The 15599-nt window shown below is 37.1% G+C and overlaps 2 protein-coding genes across 4 annotated transcripts in view; one reads left to right on the top strand and one right to left on the bottom strand.

The window, feature by feature from the left end:
* slc39a6 (solute carrier family 39 member 6) overlaps positions 1 to 5226 on the top strand; it is a 10137-nt gene extending 4911 nt beyond the window's left edge. For both annotated transcript variants that reach the window (XM_016448501.1, XM_016448503.1), the window contains exons 5-10: positions 1602 to 1771; positions 2503 to 2679; positions 2857 to 3289; positions 3819 to 3899; positions 4039 to 4229; positions 4676 to 5226. In XM_016448501.1, the coding sequence (XP_016303987.1) occupies positions 1602 to 1771; positions 2503 to 2679; positions 2857 to 3289; positions 3819 to 3899; positions 4039 to 4229; positions 4676 to 4828 (1205 nt within the window). In that variant the 3' untranslated portion in view covers positions 4829 to 5226. The remainder of the gene's footprint in view (positions 1 to 1601; positions 1772 to 2502; positions 2680 to 2856; positions 3290 to 3818; positions 3900 to 4038; positions 4230 to 4675) is intronic.
* A 2274-nt stretch (positions 5227 to 7500) lies between these two features.
* cyp7b1 (cytochrome P450, family 7, subfamily B, polypeptide 1) lies at positions 7501 to 14728 on the bottom strand. Of its 2 annotated transcripts, XM_016448545.1 has the most exons (6): positions 14422 to 14728; positions 12875 to 13011; positions 11379 to 11981; positions 9091 to 9297; positions 8784 to 8962; positions 7501 to 8096 (listed from the first exon to the last, which is right to left on the bottom strand). In XM_016448545.1, the coding sequence occupies exons 1-6, from the start codon at positions 14496 to 14498 to the stop codon at positions 7779 to 7781; spliced, it is 1521 nt and encodes a 506-aa protein (XP_016304031.1). In that variant the 5' UTR covers positions 14499 to 14728; the 3' UTR covers positions 7501 to 7778. The 2 variants fall into 2 exon arrangements, with proteins under 2 accessions (XP_016304031.1, XP_016304039.1); XM_016448553.1 differs by lacking the exons at positions 12875 to 13011; positions 14422 to 14728 and adding an exon at positions 12301 to 12356.
* Between the last annotated feature and the right edge of the window lie 871 nt (positions 14729 to 15599).

Raw genomic sequence — 15599 nt, 5'->3', positions numbered from 1 at the left:
CGCCAGTGTGACCGAGCATTCGCCTAAACACTTATAGATAAGTGCAACATAACAGAATCAAAGTCTGTTACAGAAGAAGCGCTAGTGTTAACAAAAAGAGCATGATAAACCTCACTTTAGCAGTTGTAGTTTTTATGTGTGCTGAAACAAAGCGGAAGCGGCGAAAGAGGGAGCATAAGAGCTTGAGGTAAGCAGTTTTATGTTGTAGCGCCATGTCGCATTTTTATTGGTGTGTCAGTAAACGTGGATGGTACCAGCGGACACACTGTGTGATGCTCATGCTGTATGGTGGGTAGGGATGGGTACCGAAACCCGGGATTTAATCGGAGTATCGATAAACTGTGACGTTAACGGTTCTGCTATCGGTACTGGAGAAATTAAGAAAACACACATACATTTATGATTGCTATATATACATTATCCTGCAAATTCTATCTCACCAGTCGCCAGCTGCTTTTCAAACATTTGTCTATGATGCATTTTTGCTATTCGCAATTCAGAAACGAGATCGCGCTCACGCGGAGGAGCTTCAGCGCGCGCAACATGAAAGCCCTGTTTAATTATGATAGAAGATAAGATCGCGCCCACGCGGAGGAGCTTCAGCACGCGCAACATGAAAGCCCTGTTTAATTATGATAAAAGAGAGAACTAAACATTGAAACATCTGCTTACACTTTATGCCTGTGGCTGTTTTATTAATCTAATTTAATTTTTTTATTTCGATTTTGGCTTCTAAGGATTATACAAAAGAAGACATGAGGTAAAGCTATTAAAAACTAGCTGCCAGACCCGGCGATCGGCTGAATGGATTCGAAAACGGTAAAACTCAACTGTTTAACTCTTGGGGAGTTGGAAAATTAGCCTATTTTCAAAAATAGTGGAGTGTTCCTTTAAGCATGTTTAGCTTAGTTAACGGAAGGCTACCTGCTGCCATCAGAGCAAGTGTAATTATTGCATTCACGCGCTCCTCGAATGCTCTCATTTCCGGAGTTGTGCTTTTAAGTCGGAATGACAATGTGAAAACAACATGGACACTCTCGTTACTACAAAGATGTGTTGGATTTGTATTATTAGAGCTTTCCGACTTGAGTTCACGTGCATTTTCTCAGTCGGGAAATTATTTTTCACGTGTGGTGCCAGTGATGATGCTTCTTACGTCCGTTTCAGAGAACCAGAGTACAAATATTTTAATTGATCGCTCAGGCATGGCACCGAAATCTGCATTCGGATTGAGTTCTAGTACATACCGGTTACATGGGTACCGGTGCCATATTGGTACCGGGTTTCGGTACCCAACCCTAACTATTTGTCTAAATAAATACAAAACACTAAAAATAAATCCAATCAGTATTTAATTTAATTTAGGCATGAAATTTAGATATTTGCTAAAGATTACATTTAACAGTGTTATTAAATTATTAATAATTATATTTCAAAGATAAACTTTGAGTGAGCGTTAAATGATGGCAAAGGTAATCTTAATGTAAAAATGATCATGTACAATGAAATATCCAATATCCACTGATACCACAAAAATAACAAATGTGTGGTACTATTGTGAAAAATGCAGCCTTTCTAAAAATTGTGTGTTTGTGTTACAGCATGGGTAGGAGGGTTTCTCTCCATCACTTTGATCAGTTTGCTGGCGTTAGTTGGTGTGGTTTTGATCCCACTCATGAACAGAGTTTGCTTCAACTTCCTGCTGAGCTTCCTGGTGGCCCTTGCAGTGGGAACTCTGAGCGGAGACGCTCTCCTCCACCTCATACCACATGTAAGACACAAACTTGCTTTCAAATTTAGTATTTAGTTGTTGTTTTTTTTAGTGGTCTGTGTTTTTACTAATATGATTGAATCATGGGAAGTCACCTGTGATTGCATATTTACAAATGCACATAAACTACCATTCAAACATTTGGGGTCAGTAAGACTTTTTAAATGTTTTTAAAAGTCTTAAAACTTTTTAAAAGTCTGCTCATTTGAATAAAAAAAACTGTAAAAGTAATATTATTACAATTAAAAACATCTGTTTTCTAATTGAAAACTGTTTCTGTTTTCTGTTGGATTTTAAAATGTAATTTATTCCTGTGATGCAAAACTGAATTTTCAGCATCAATACTCCAGTCTTCAGTGTCGCATGATTTTAGAAATCATGCACTTTAGAAATCACCCTTTGAAATCATTCCAGTATGCTGATTTGACACTCAACAAAACATTTCTTATTATTACCAATGCTGAAAACAGCTGTGCTGCTTAATTTTTTTTTTTTTTTTGAAACTGTGATACATTTGTAACTTTGTAAATGTCTTTCCTCTAACTTTTGATCAGTTTAATGCAAGCTTGGTGAATAAAAGTGTTAATTATGTTAAAAAAAAATCTTACTGACCCCAAACTTTTAAACATAATGGTAGTGTGTATTATAGACATGTTTTTCTCTATTCTACAAAATAAAATGCCAAAGGCATGTTATTTAAAATGTCCTGATCTTTGATTGGCGTCTCTCAGTCTCAGAGTCATCACCAGCACGGCCACTCTGAGCATCATCACCACGGTGAAGAGGTGGAAGAGGATTCCCTTCGGCCGGTGTGGACGGGGCTCACAGCTCTGAGTGGAGTGTACATCATGTTCCTCATCGAACACTTCCTGACCCTCGGCAAAATGTACAAGGACAAAAAACAGAAGGTCAGAAAAGCAAGTCTAAGATCTCCTATTTCATGTTATAGTCGCGTAATTCACATTCTTCTTTTAGCCATTTCAAAAGTCATAGTATTAATTTCCTAAATGTTATAATGACATGGATGTTGCATAGAGGTGTTCCTTGAATTTCTGTCATTTAAAATGTTATTTTTATGCTTGTAGGTGCAAAAGAGGGTTGATTTCACCACAGAAGTTTTGGAATCTGAGAAACTGCCGTCATTAGAAGACAATGATGTCAAGACGATTGAGGGTAATGCTGAAACAAATGGTGGAAGTGCATGTGGACGGGGTGTTGCGGAGGAAGAGGAGGTGATGTTGGGGGCAGAGCTCTACAATGATGTTGACTGTGAAAACAAATGCCACTCCCACTTCCATGACACAGTTGGCCAATCAGATGAGCAACATCATCATCACCATGACTATCACCACATACTGCATCACCACCACTCCCAGAACCACCACCCGCACACACACACGCACCGACACACACACTCCTACTCGCACCAGCACTTCCAGGAGGCCGGCGTGGCCACGCTCGCCTGGATGGTCATCATGGGAGACGGGCTTCACAACTTCAGCGACGGACTTGCCATAGGTACGTTTTACACACACACACACACACAGAACAAATGAAACCTTGGACGTGCAATACAAGTGTAAAAAAGTTTATGCATACAGTGTCCACTATACAGGCTTTGCTAAACTTGTTGGTGCACTTTTGAAACCACCTGTTTTTGCATGTATTTACAAATCACATGCAGGCTTTCACAACTTGTTTATATTTATATATAAATATAGAGGTTTTTTTTTTTTTTTTTTTTTAATTTTACAAATATTTTTTAATGTATACCTTTAAAATGCGTAATTTCTTTTTTATATCATATAATTTAATTTTTTTTTATTTATATAAATAAAAATATATTTAAATAAAAAAATCTTCATTTGTTCTCAGAGGATTTGGCAACTGTACATAGTTACAATTAGTTAGTTAATGCTAAATATGCATTTGTATATACTGTGCATATAATAAAATTGATGTGTAAAAAGTTTATCACAAAAAATGCATACCAAGGCTTTTGCATACTTTGGAACAGCATTTAAAGATATGCAATTTTGTATTTCAGGGGCGGCTTTCACTGAAGGTTTGTCCAGTGGTCTTAGTACCTCAGTCGCTGTGTTCTGCCATGAGCTTCCTCATGAGCTTGGTAAGACATTGTCTGTCATCACCGTGACAGTTTTGTTTGTCTTTAGAAATGAATCGGTGTATGGAATTGGCAAAGGAATCAGAAGTCAGGTTGTTGTTCATCACATTGCTTTGAAATGTTTTTTTTTTCATTTACGCAGGTGATTTTGCAGTCTTGCTGAAGGCGGGTATGTCAGTACGACAGGCCATCCTGTACAATCTGCTCTCAGCCCTGATGGGATATTTGGGCATGATCACAGGCATTCTGATTGGTCATTATGCTGAAAATGTTGCTACATGGATCTTTGCTCTCACGGCTGGGTTGTTCTTGTATGTCGCTCTTGTGGACATGGTGAGTAGCACAGAAACAGAGAAATGCTGTGATTGAGGAGGGCCCAACTATTAAAAGCATTCTGTTAATTGAAATACAGCTGACATAAAGTGAAATATTTAAATATAAACTAAAATCAAACTGAATTAATTTTGTTGGTGCAAAATTACTGTCTAAAATAAAAACCAAAACAAAATTAGCAAATTCAAATGAAAACTGAAAATATAAAACACCTTTTCAAAATATTAATAAAAACTGTAGTAGTATATAAATAATTGCAAACGAACACGGTTCTTTTTTTATTTTCAATATATATAGTATCTAATTACTGTATGTATTTTTAAGGGGAGGGGGGGAATAAATATAATAATTTTTTTTTTTTTTTTGCAACATACACATTATGGTCATTTGTGTTTACCTAGTTGAAACCGTGATCTCTAAAATGGACCTTTTTGTGTGTTTTATAGGTACCGGAGATGTTACACAATGATGCGAGTGAAGCAGGCTTCAGTCACTATGGCTTCTTCCTCCTGCAGAATGCTGGGATACTCCTAGGCTTTGGCATCATGCTTATCATTGCTGTTTTTGAGCAGAAGATACAACTTGACATTGGCTTCTGACCTGAGGACCATGCAGTAACAAGTTAAAATGTTAACAAGAACATCACTTCTAAAAACATCACTCCACAAAAACATCTGCTAACCTTGCTCTTTGACCCTGAATTTTGCTTACCTGGGGTCCACCTGTTGAAATGTCTGAGATCTGATTTAATCTGTGAAAAGGTGGCAGCAACTTAATATGCACGAATAATTATCATCTTATTTGTGGTTTGTGGGAGTAAAAGTATTTGTGTTGACTGTTACAATTTTTAGTATAAAAAAGAAACTTGAGCCACATTAAGAATGTGGAGGTGTTTTATTTTTGTTAGTGTTGTACAGTTGCTATTGAAGCGAGTTACATTTGTTCATTTTGCACATGCTGTCTCCAACATTCCAGTAAAGTATTGAGTATCCCATGATGCCTTTGTCTGATTTCTGTGTCCAAACTGTATTTGAACTTGCCACTGAGTGTATCAGCAGAGTATATACTGTAATAGTATTGAAGTAATATGCTAAAGATTGTACTTTACAATGTTATTAAATGGTTAGGTGTTTTTAAAGATGAAATTTAATAGGACGTTATATCACAGCAAAGATCATTTAAATTTAAATGAGCATGCATAATTAAGTTTCCAATATCAACTGATAAAATATGAAATACTGACCAGTAGTGATATTAAAAAACTAATATCAACCAGTAACCATTAAATAAGTAATAATGTGTGTACATTACTATTCAAAGGTTTGGGGTCAGTAAGATTTTAATGAATACTTTTAAGCAAGCATGCATTAAATTGATCAAAAGTGACAGTAAAGACTTTACATTGTTACAAAAATTCAGCTTTGCCATTACAGATTACATTTTATAACATTAAAATAGAAATCAGTTATTTTAAATTGTAATAATTTTTCACTTTACAGTTTTTACAGTATTTTTAATCACATGAATGTAGCCTTGGTGAACTTAGAGACTTCAAAAATATCAAAAAATCTTACTGACCCCAAACTTTTGAACAGCAATTTATTCAATATGCATTTTATGACTTTATGAATAATCCTGACCAAATTCTAAGGGTTAAAAAATAAAATAAAACAGCAGAAACATTTACCTTTTAATATTCAATGCTGGAATCAAGAAATTATTAGTCTAGATGATGAGCTGCAGACTGCAGTGCATGAAATCCCGTTTACTGGCATGTGCAGCCTTTGCCACTTTATTTTACACCCAGTGAAAGGATAAAATTGATTTATGAGAGGTAAGATGTTTGAAAAGCTGTCCTTACGTCACAGTAGCATATACAGTATCTGACAGAAGCGAGTACACCCCTCACATTTTTGTAAATATTTTATTATATCTTTTCATGTGACAACACTGAAGAAATGACACTTTGCTACAATGTAAAGTAGTGAGTGTACAGCTTGTATAACTGTAAATTTGCTGTCCCCTCAAAATAACTCAACACACAGCCATTAATGTCTAAACCACTGGCCACAAAAGTGAGTACACCCCTAAGTGAAAATGTCCAAATTGGGCCCAAAATGTCAATATTTTGTGTGGCCACCATTATTTTCCAGCACTGCCTTAACCCTCTTGGGCATGGAGTTCACCAGAGCTTCACAGGTTGCCACTGGAGTCCTCTTCCACTCCTCCATGACAACATCACAGAGCTGGTGGATGTTAGAGACCTTGCACTCCTCCACCTTCCGTTTGAGGATGCCCCACAGATGCTCAATAGGGTTTAGGTCTGGAGACATGCTTGGCCAATCCATCACCTTTACTCTCAGGTGTGTTTGGGGTCGTTATCATGTTGGAATACTGCCCTGCGGCCCAGTCTCCGAAGGGAGGGGATCATGCTCTGCTTCAGTATGTCACAGTACATGTTGGCATTCATGGTTCCCTCAATGAACTGTAGCTCCCCAGTGCCGGCAGCACTCATGCAGCCCCAGACCATGACACTCCCACCACCATGCTTGACTGTAGGCAAGACACACTTGTCTTTGTACTCCTCACCTGGTTGCCGCCACACACGCTTGACACCATCTGAACCAAATAAGTTTATCTTGGTCTCATCAGACCACAGGACATGGTTCCAGTAATCCATGTCCTTAGTCTGCTTGTCTTCAGCAAACTGTTTGCGGGCTTTCTTGTGCATCATCTTTAGAAGAGGCTTCCTTCTGGGACGACAGCCATGCAGACCAATTTGATGCAGAGGCCTGTTCTGAGTGGAACCTGTCCTGTTAAACCGCTGTATGGTCTTGGCCACCGTGCTGCAGCTCAGTTTCAGGGTCTTGGCAATCTTCTTATAGCCTACGCCATCTTTATGTAGAGCAACAATTATTTTTTTCAGATCCTCAGAGAGTTCTTTGCCATGAGGTGCCATGTTGAACTTCCAGTGACCAGTATGAGAGAGTGAGAGCAATAACACCAAATTTAACACACCTGCTCCCCATTCACACCTGAGACCTTGTAACACTAATGAGAAACATGACACCGGGAGAGAAAATGGCTAATTGGGCCCAATTTGGACATTTTCACTTAGGGGTGTACTCACTTTTGTGGCCAGCGGTTTAGACATTAATGGCTGTGTGTTGAGTTATTTTGAGGGGACAGCAAATTTACACTGTTATACAAGCTGTACACTCACTACTTTACATTGTAGCAAAGTGTCATTTCTTCAGTGTTGTCACATGAAAAGATATAATAAAATATTTACAAAAATGTGAGGGGTGTACTCACTTCTGTGAGATACCGTACATAGAAAGCTGTTCACTGTAATGCATCAACCCTGATTCAAACTGCAGTGTATACTGTATGTTTAGCTCATTCAAAGATGAGATTTTTCCATGGCAGTGTTATTTATGTATACTGCAGCTTGCATTATTTACAAAATCTTTGCATGCACCCTGTGAAAAAATGAAAGGAAAATACACAAGCAATGACCAGACGACAGTCACTCTCTATTCATTTAGTTCATTCATCCCTCTTCATACTGTCCCCTGGTTTTCTAGTTCTGTATCTGAAAGTGATTTGATTAGCAGGTGGCATGATGCCCAGACCAGCACGGCTGTTGTCTAGCATCGCCTCCTGCTGGTTCTCCAGCCACTGCATTTCCCACACGAGCAAAGCCACACACACAAACTGCTTCAGCTCATTCATCGCAAAAAAACGCCCTGGACACTGTGTGGCTCCAGAGCCGAAAGGCATACGATAGTACCGGACCTTCTGGCCACATTTATAAAAATCTGTTTTTTCCTTCCCATCCTCCACAAAACGGTCAAATTGGAAGCGCTACAAGAAACCACACACAAAAGACATTTAAATAAATACGTTTTCTAACAATAAAGAAGTATGTTTACAATGAGGTCTGCTAGGTGGATCTAGAGCAGTGATTCTCAACTTTTTGACTTCATGTCCCCCGTTGTCCATAACAGTATTCAAAGGTTGTGACTTCTAGTTGTTAAGGATTTATTGGATGAGTAATAAATTGTAATTTATTCCTGTGATGGTAATTACTCCAGTCTTCTGTGTCACGTGATCCTTCAGAAATCATTACAGTATGCTGATTTGGTGCTCAGTTATTATTGGTACTCAATTATTGATAATAATTCTTATTATCATCAATGATGAAAACGGTATTTGTTTAATATTTTTGTGGAAATCCTCAGATTTTTTTTCAGCATTTTGTTATGAATAGAAAATTCAAAAGAACAGCATTTATTCAGAACAGAAACATGTTGTACCATTCTTTACAAGTCTTTCCTTTTGATCAATTTAGTAATAAGTATTAATTTATGTATTCATTTCTTTTTTGAAATCTTACTCTCCCTAAACTTTTGAATGGTAATATATTGCCGTTTCCACAATAATATGAAGCAGCAAAAATTGTCTTCAGCATTGATAATAATTACTGAGGCTTGAAGTAAGAGGTGCTCTGGTTGAGAATCACTGATCTAGGCAGCTGCAGATGCATGTTACCTGAGGCTGATCGTATATTTCAGGGTCAAGGTGTGTGGTTTGTGGGTAAAGAGCAACAATGTCATCTTTTCGTAGGTTGATTGAATGCTGGGCATCCAGACGCAAACAGAAATCTTCCTGAACCACACGGATGTTCATTGATACAGAGGAGAGACGTAAACTCTCGTTTATTGAACTCTCTGTAGAGAGAAAAATACTTTGAACTTGAAAACTGGCATAGTAACTTCAAATCGATAGCACTGCTTAGACAATAATTAAAATGTGTTTGATGGGTTACTATGTAAGAATGTGTGTGTGTGTGTGTTACCCAGGTAAACCATCTGTTCTAGTTGCTGTCGTGTAATTGTGATGTCTTCTTCAAAGACCAACTGCATGTTCTTCTCTCCAACCACATTGACAATCTCTGCTCTCACTGCTTCAAGGGCTTCCGGGCAGGAGATGAGGTGGTAAAGACACCAGAAGGCTGCTGGGATAGTGTTTCCCACTGATGCCCACAGCATGGCAAAATGATGTGCTGTGGACAGAGACAGAAAGAAAGCTAAGTGTATGTGTGTGTAAACCATTGGGCACTGGTCCAAACCAATGCAGCAAAGTCATGATGAGCATTCGTTGTGTGTAATACTGTATTTGTTCATGCACATCCTGCTTCCAGCATTTCATCAGACAGAAACTGATGGCAAAAAGACCCTTTAACACAAGTCAATTTACAAGCCAGATATCAACAGTCATCTTGGCAACACCCCAAGGCAGGAATTTAATGTGGGGAACAGGCATAAGTCTTTTATACTTGAATGGGGAAGTACCGAAATCTCCAAAGCAGTTTGTCAAGATTATGATTCATTAAAACGAGTCAAATCAGCAATAATGTCTGACAATAAATGCTGCCTTGGCAACTACATGAAATAAAATACGTTTAATTTGAAGTATCAAAAAAGAAAAATCACTAAAACTGAAACTAAAGTGTGTGTGTGTGTGTATATATGGCGCAGTTGCGCTTCGGGTGTCCCGAGATCGAATCCCGCCTCGTGGACCTTTCCCATTCCCAACTCCCCCATTCTAACTCTCCCACTCACTTCCTATCATATCTCTACTGTCCTGTCAAGGAAAAATGAAAAGAAAAAAAAAAAAAAAGAGTAAAATGCAGACAGAATCGAGGAATCAGGTCATAAAAAATGTACTGTATAACGCGTATAATTTTGCTATTTCTACTAATAAAATTTGCATTAAAACATACATTTTAAGCAATATTTATTATAAAAATAATTTACCAGAAAAACAGTACAGTATTTCTGAAGAAAAAAAAATTAAAAGTAAAATAAAATAATAATTCATAATTTTTTATAAAATCAATTAACCAGAGATGTTTTTTGATTACTACAATTTAATTAAACAATTAAAATGGAATCCAGAAAATTACTGGAAAACACAGAATTTAGTTAAAAAAAAAAAACTGAATCTGAGAAAAAATATAACATATTTCATAAGGCCTTAAAAATGTAATTTTTGTTCAACTTTTAATAAAATGATGTTAAATTGTGTAAGCTTTATGATTTCAATTTCAATGCTTTTAGGCATGCTTTTTTATTAATAAAATTTAATTTAACCATTAAAACAGAGTCTAGAAAAATTAAAATTGAAAAAACTGAATTTGGCAAAAAGTCAAATGGATTTCATAGTGCCCTAATTATTGTCAATCTTAAGCGCAAAACAGACAGCGCAACTAGTAAAGTCCGATTCCTGGACCAATTACTCTTATGATCTGATTCATTTTATTGAAACACAACCATACAGACTACAACTAACTATGAGACTTAACACTGTGTACTTACTGTTCATATAACAAAGTGTAGTTAAATTGACACATTAACCACACTGTAAAAAAAATTCCGTAAAATTTACGGTAAAAAACCGGCAGCTGTGATTGCCGGAATTTTACCATAAAAAATACGGTAGCACCATTTTAGGATTTAACTTAAATTTATTCATTTAACAACATTAGGTGTAACACACAACCCTAATATACAAAACTGATAAGAAAAAACTAAGAAGAAACATAGTTATTTCAACAAAAAAATGGCTATTCACTGTAAATTATACGGTCTTTTTCACTTCCAAAAACAGAATACTACCGTAAAATTACATGTAATGTCCAATACAGTTTTTCACCGTATATAGTAGGGAAATTTACCGTTAACCATTTAACAGGTTTTTACTGTAGCATTTTTACAGTCTTTTACTGTTAAATTCACGGTCATTTTTACAGTGCATATTTCTATTTGTTTAGTGTTATTGTTTAATACATGCTTAAGGACGGCATCTATGCTGCCTCTAAAACTACTGTAAAAAGTCTGTGTAAACACTCCTTTTTTTGTGAGAATTGTGGTACATTTACTTAATATTTAAATAATCTCTTTTGGTGCACAAAATCTGAAGACCAGGGTTCTTCATGTCATGATGGGAAAATTATCATACTTCTGTAGATGGGACATTTACCATCAGCAACACACTTCACAGTCATATGTGGGCCCCGCAAGAAGGATTTTAGGTTTTCTGTATGAGTGTGTATGTTTGTGTGTGTGCATGTGGGAGAGTCACCTGCTTTATCTCTGTCCTGAAGTGTGTCATACTCCTGGAACAGGGCCATTCGGGTCTGTATGAACTCACATGGAGCCCTCCATTCTGCCATTCTTTGAGGATGGAAAAATCTTGTCAGCTTCTCACGAATTTCTTTGGTTTTTCCCAGCAAGGCGATGGGAACACGGGCCATTAGTAAAGGGAAAATGGCATCAAACTTCTCAAAGTCCTCTCGCAGCTGGTCCAGACGCAGATTTGACGAATGTCCATATAGCGTGTTAAATGTGGTCTGAAACATTACGCATTTACAGAACTCATATAGTTCCGCCTCTTGCCAGTCGCCATCAGACCCAGACTCTTCACTGGGCAGAAAACGGCGTCGCAGGACCTGCTGTAAGTTTCCCATCATGCTGAACATGAGCGGGTCGAGGGCAGGCCCCTGCAGCAGAGTGTAACTCCGCTGGAGGCTGTCACTCATTCCAGGGAAGAGGCCACTCTGGACCGGTGGGTAACCGAACGTCCTGGATGCTGCGCTGTCTGAAAACGTGTGGAAATCCAGCTGTTTTCCATGTTTGATCACAGACGGGTACTGGAGGGGGTTCATTATGAATGTTATGTACCTTCCTAAAGAAACATACAAAAATTAATAGCTGTATGTCATTACATAATGCATAATGTCCAGCAGTTTGACAAGCTCTCCTTCAGATACATTTTTTTTTTCAGATAATTTTTTGTTGTATATTTTTTGCATGATTTTAGTTGTGTCTGCTAACATCACTTAGAACTAACTCTAAGGATTCCACAACTTGTAACTTGCTCTTGGTGCTACAGACTTACAATTATCAAGAAGACAAAAATAAAATAAAAACACACAAACAAAACAAAACAAACAAAAAAAAAAATTAAATAAAACTCCAAGGAGGAACAAATATAGGTACTGTACCATAATATCAGACTTTCTGAGAGTGGACTCTTTTGATTTTGTTTAGTAAACCACCTAGAAACTACCCAGAAAAAAGTACAAAATAATAATAATAAAAATCACCTCAAATTTATTGAAAAATAAAAATATTTGTACTTGTAAAAACTTCTGTGTCATACTGCAGGACTAATGAAATAAACTACAAATAAAGTAATTAAAAAGGAGAAAAAAAAAGTAAAACGGTGATGAATTAAAGCATCTAAAATATACACTTTCCCTTTTACAGTTATAAAAACTGTAAACTTAAATCTTTATGTTGAAAAAAGGTCCATGTTATTTATCAGCTATTCAGAAATTGCTATTCTCACAACCTCTTTCAGGACCATATCTTTTTAATTACCATAACTATGTCAGCATGTGTTGCATAACAGGGCATCTGAGAGGACGAGCAAAAGGAAACCAGGGAGTACAAAGCTCAGCTAAAAATGACAAAATGTTAATTTTGTTAGAAGTCAGAAGATGTTCTCGTTTAAAAAAAAAAGATTTGTGTATAAATAATGCTAAGTAAATGTGTGTGTGTGTTTGTCAGATGTACCTGCTATAAGTACAGTAAAAACATCTCCATGCTCCTGCTGCAGTTGTGTAAGAAACTGCTGAGAGTTGTTTCTGAATTCTAAAGCTTTTCCCAGGAATGGAATCCAGCCTTTAATCAGTGGGGGCTCACCGTCCTTCCTGCAGCATGCACACACAATGAAACAGTCATGTTTTTTTTTTTAACATGCTTGTTTCAACTATGTCTAAGAGACTGCCATTCTATGTCATTATATAATACTCACTCAGACAAACACACAAACTCAAACAAACCCCAACCACGTAGTTCACCTTCTTTCTTAATAATGTTCTCTGTGGTAAAGCAATGATATAATTGTGCTAAACAAAATGTTTCATTGTTTCAGTTTGTTTTAACAGCAAGCTTTATTTCAAATGACAAAACCAGGACTCAGTTACTGAGAATACTGTGTAATGATCTACTGCTGATGTATATCTCCCATGTCCTACTTTTCGAGACTGACCAGAAAAGGATGGGGTGGCCCTTTGGGAATTAGTTCTCCAAACATCCTTTTGAGACTGCAGCTCACTAACTGAACAAGTAAACACACTGCAGCCCATTGTGGGGTAAATCTCTGACTAAAAGCCTCTGCACAGAAACTATACACAAATTAAGTATGGATGTTAATTTTCAGGTTAACTTAAAGGGGTCATATGACGTTGCTAAAAAGAACATTATGTTGTGTATTTGGTGTAATGCAATGGGTTTATGCGGTTTAAGGTTAAAAAAACACATTATTTTCCACATACTGTACATTATTGTTTCTCCACTATGCCCCGCCTTTCTGAAACACGTCGATTTTTACAAATCATTGTTCGGAAAAGCTAGGTGTGCTCTGATTGGCCAGAATCTTTTCAATGAATCATTTAAACCAGGTCACAATGCATGTACCAGTGGTCTCTAGTACGATCTACTTCAGATACGATGCTTTTGGGAAACGCAGCTCTGAATGATTGGTTAGAATTATATTATAAAATATCATATATAATAAAAATAAAATTATATTTAAGATGACGTAATGATTTATAAACCAAATCATGGCTGCAACAAATGGTACTGGAACCAATGAAATTATAAGCATCTTTATAAATAACATGTAATAAAAAATTATACCTCTACATATGGCTTTATTAATTAGAGGACAACGCGATGACGTAATCGAGTCACTGAATCGGTTCATTTTGTTCGAAAGAAAAGATTCTTGTGGGACTACCCGCACTGGAAGCCTTCTATTGAAAGGTTCAATTTCAAACAGAGTAAACAAGCTCCCAGCCCTGCTGCGAATTATTCATATCGTCTTAACAGACACTTCATTGCCAACGCGGTTTAAATGTACTTTAAGTGATGAATGACGATTATAACATTTAGTTTCATCTGTTTGGACATTCACACTAATCATGAATCTGTTGATGCATCATGTTTCTTCAAATATTTGAACAAAAGGCGTCTGCCTATTGATAAATACACGCTCCACATAGACACATGAGCACAATTACATTTGCCAAAATGCAGCAAAATATCAGAAAACTCACCTTCTGCGTCCACAGAAAGCGCAGAACAGCAGCACGGAGATAAAGCCCAGAAAGATCGTCAATAAACACTCCAACATTATCAAAGAGCCTCTGGCTGAGAAACCTAGAAGACTGGTCCGGAGGAAAACAGGCTTTATGAAGCACTTCACACGATTCGTCCAGGTTTTGCGACTGTTACTTTAAAAGTGAAAGTGCTTGTCATCACCGCACAAATTAAACATCAGAGTCCAATAGGAGATATGACAAGAAATGAGGAGATAATACGCGAGCAACGCGAGTGTCCAAGATTTTCAGAAAGTCACGCCCAGTGTAGGTCGCTCAATTGAAAGTTAAATATTGCGCAACAGCCGAGAAGGGTCTGGCTGCAGCTTGGCGCTTGCACTCTCAGACGTGCATTCTCAGGCTTGCATTCTCAGACACTTGCGCTTCCGCTAGCGACGTCACTTGCAGTCTTTTTTTATTTTTTATTTTGTTCTATTTATTGATTACTTTTTGTTTGAATCTCTCAACATTTTACAACAGTATAGTCAGGTGGTGAAGACAAGACAAAATAAACTAAATTACACTTAACATGGCTTAATGTATTAAGATACACTAAGTGCAACTAAAAGATCAAATTCGATATATAGTTATTATTTAATGTACTACAAGGCAGGCAGATTTTTTCAGACTTTCACTTGTCCTCCCATACAGCAAAACGCTTAATGTGGCATAGGCCTAATAACGGATGATAAAGACAATTCAGTAGCCTATATGTCTTGTTGTTGACATGTTAAGTGTTTATGTTTTTCTACAGGAGGAAAACGCTTAAAGAGAGACTTTGCGCATGCGTTCATATTCTGCTGTTCTGTGGCCACGGATTTGCGGGTCTTGTCTTTTTCTTGCAGGACCCTGTAGGTTACGGTACTAAATTAGTTTTAGTCATTAAATCACCACCACAGCTTCTTGTCTCCATTGGCAACACGCACGATTTGTGTCGATTGCAAGTGACATCGCAGGTATCGGAGAGTGCAAGTGGCGATTGCAAGTGACATTGTAATTTAGTTTCTTTTGTCTTGTCTTCACCACCTGGCTACTGTTGTAAAATGTTGAGAGATTCAAACAAAAAGTAATCAATAAATAGAACAAAATAAAAAATAAAAAAGACTGCAAGTGACGTCGCTAGCGGAAGCGCAAGT

The sequence above is a fragment of the Sinocyclocheilus anshuiensis genome, unplaced genomic scaffold, assembly GCF_001515605.1.
Source record: "Sinocyclocheilus anshuiensis isolate Anshui unplaced genomic scaffold, SAMN03320099.WGS_v1.1 scaffold850, whole genome shotgun sequence".
In the NCBI taxonomy this organism is placed as follows: Eukaryota; Metazoa; Chordata; class Actinopteri; order Cypriniformes; family Cyprinidae; genus Sinocyclocheilus; species Sinocyclocheilus anshuiensis.
The sequence above is the reverse complement of the archived record's forward strand: the minus strand, read 5'-3'. Positions and strand labels throughout refer to the sequence as shown.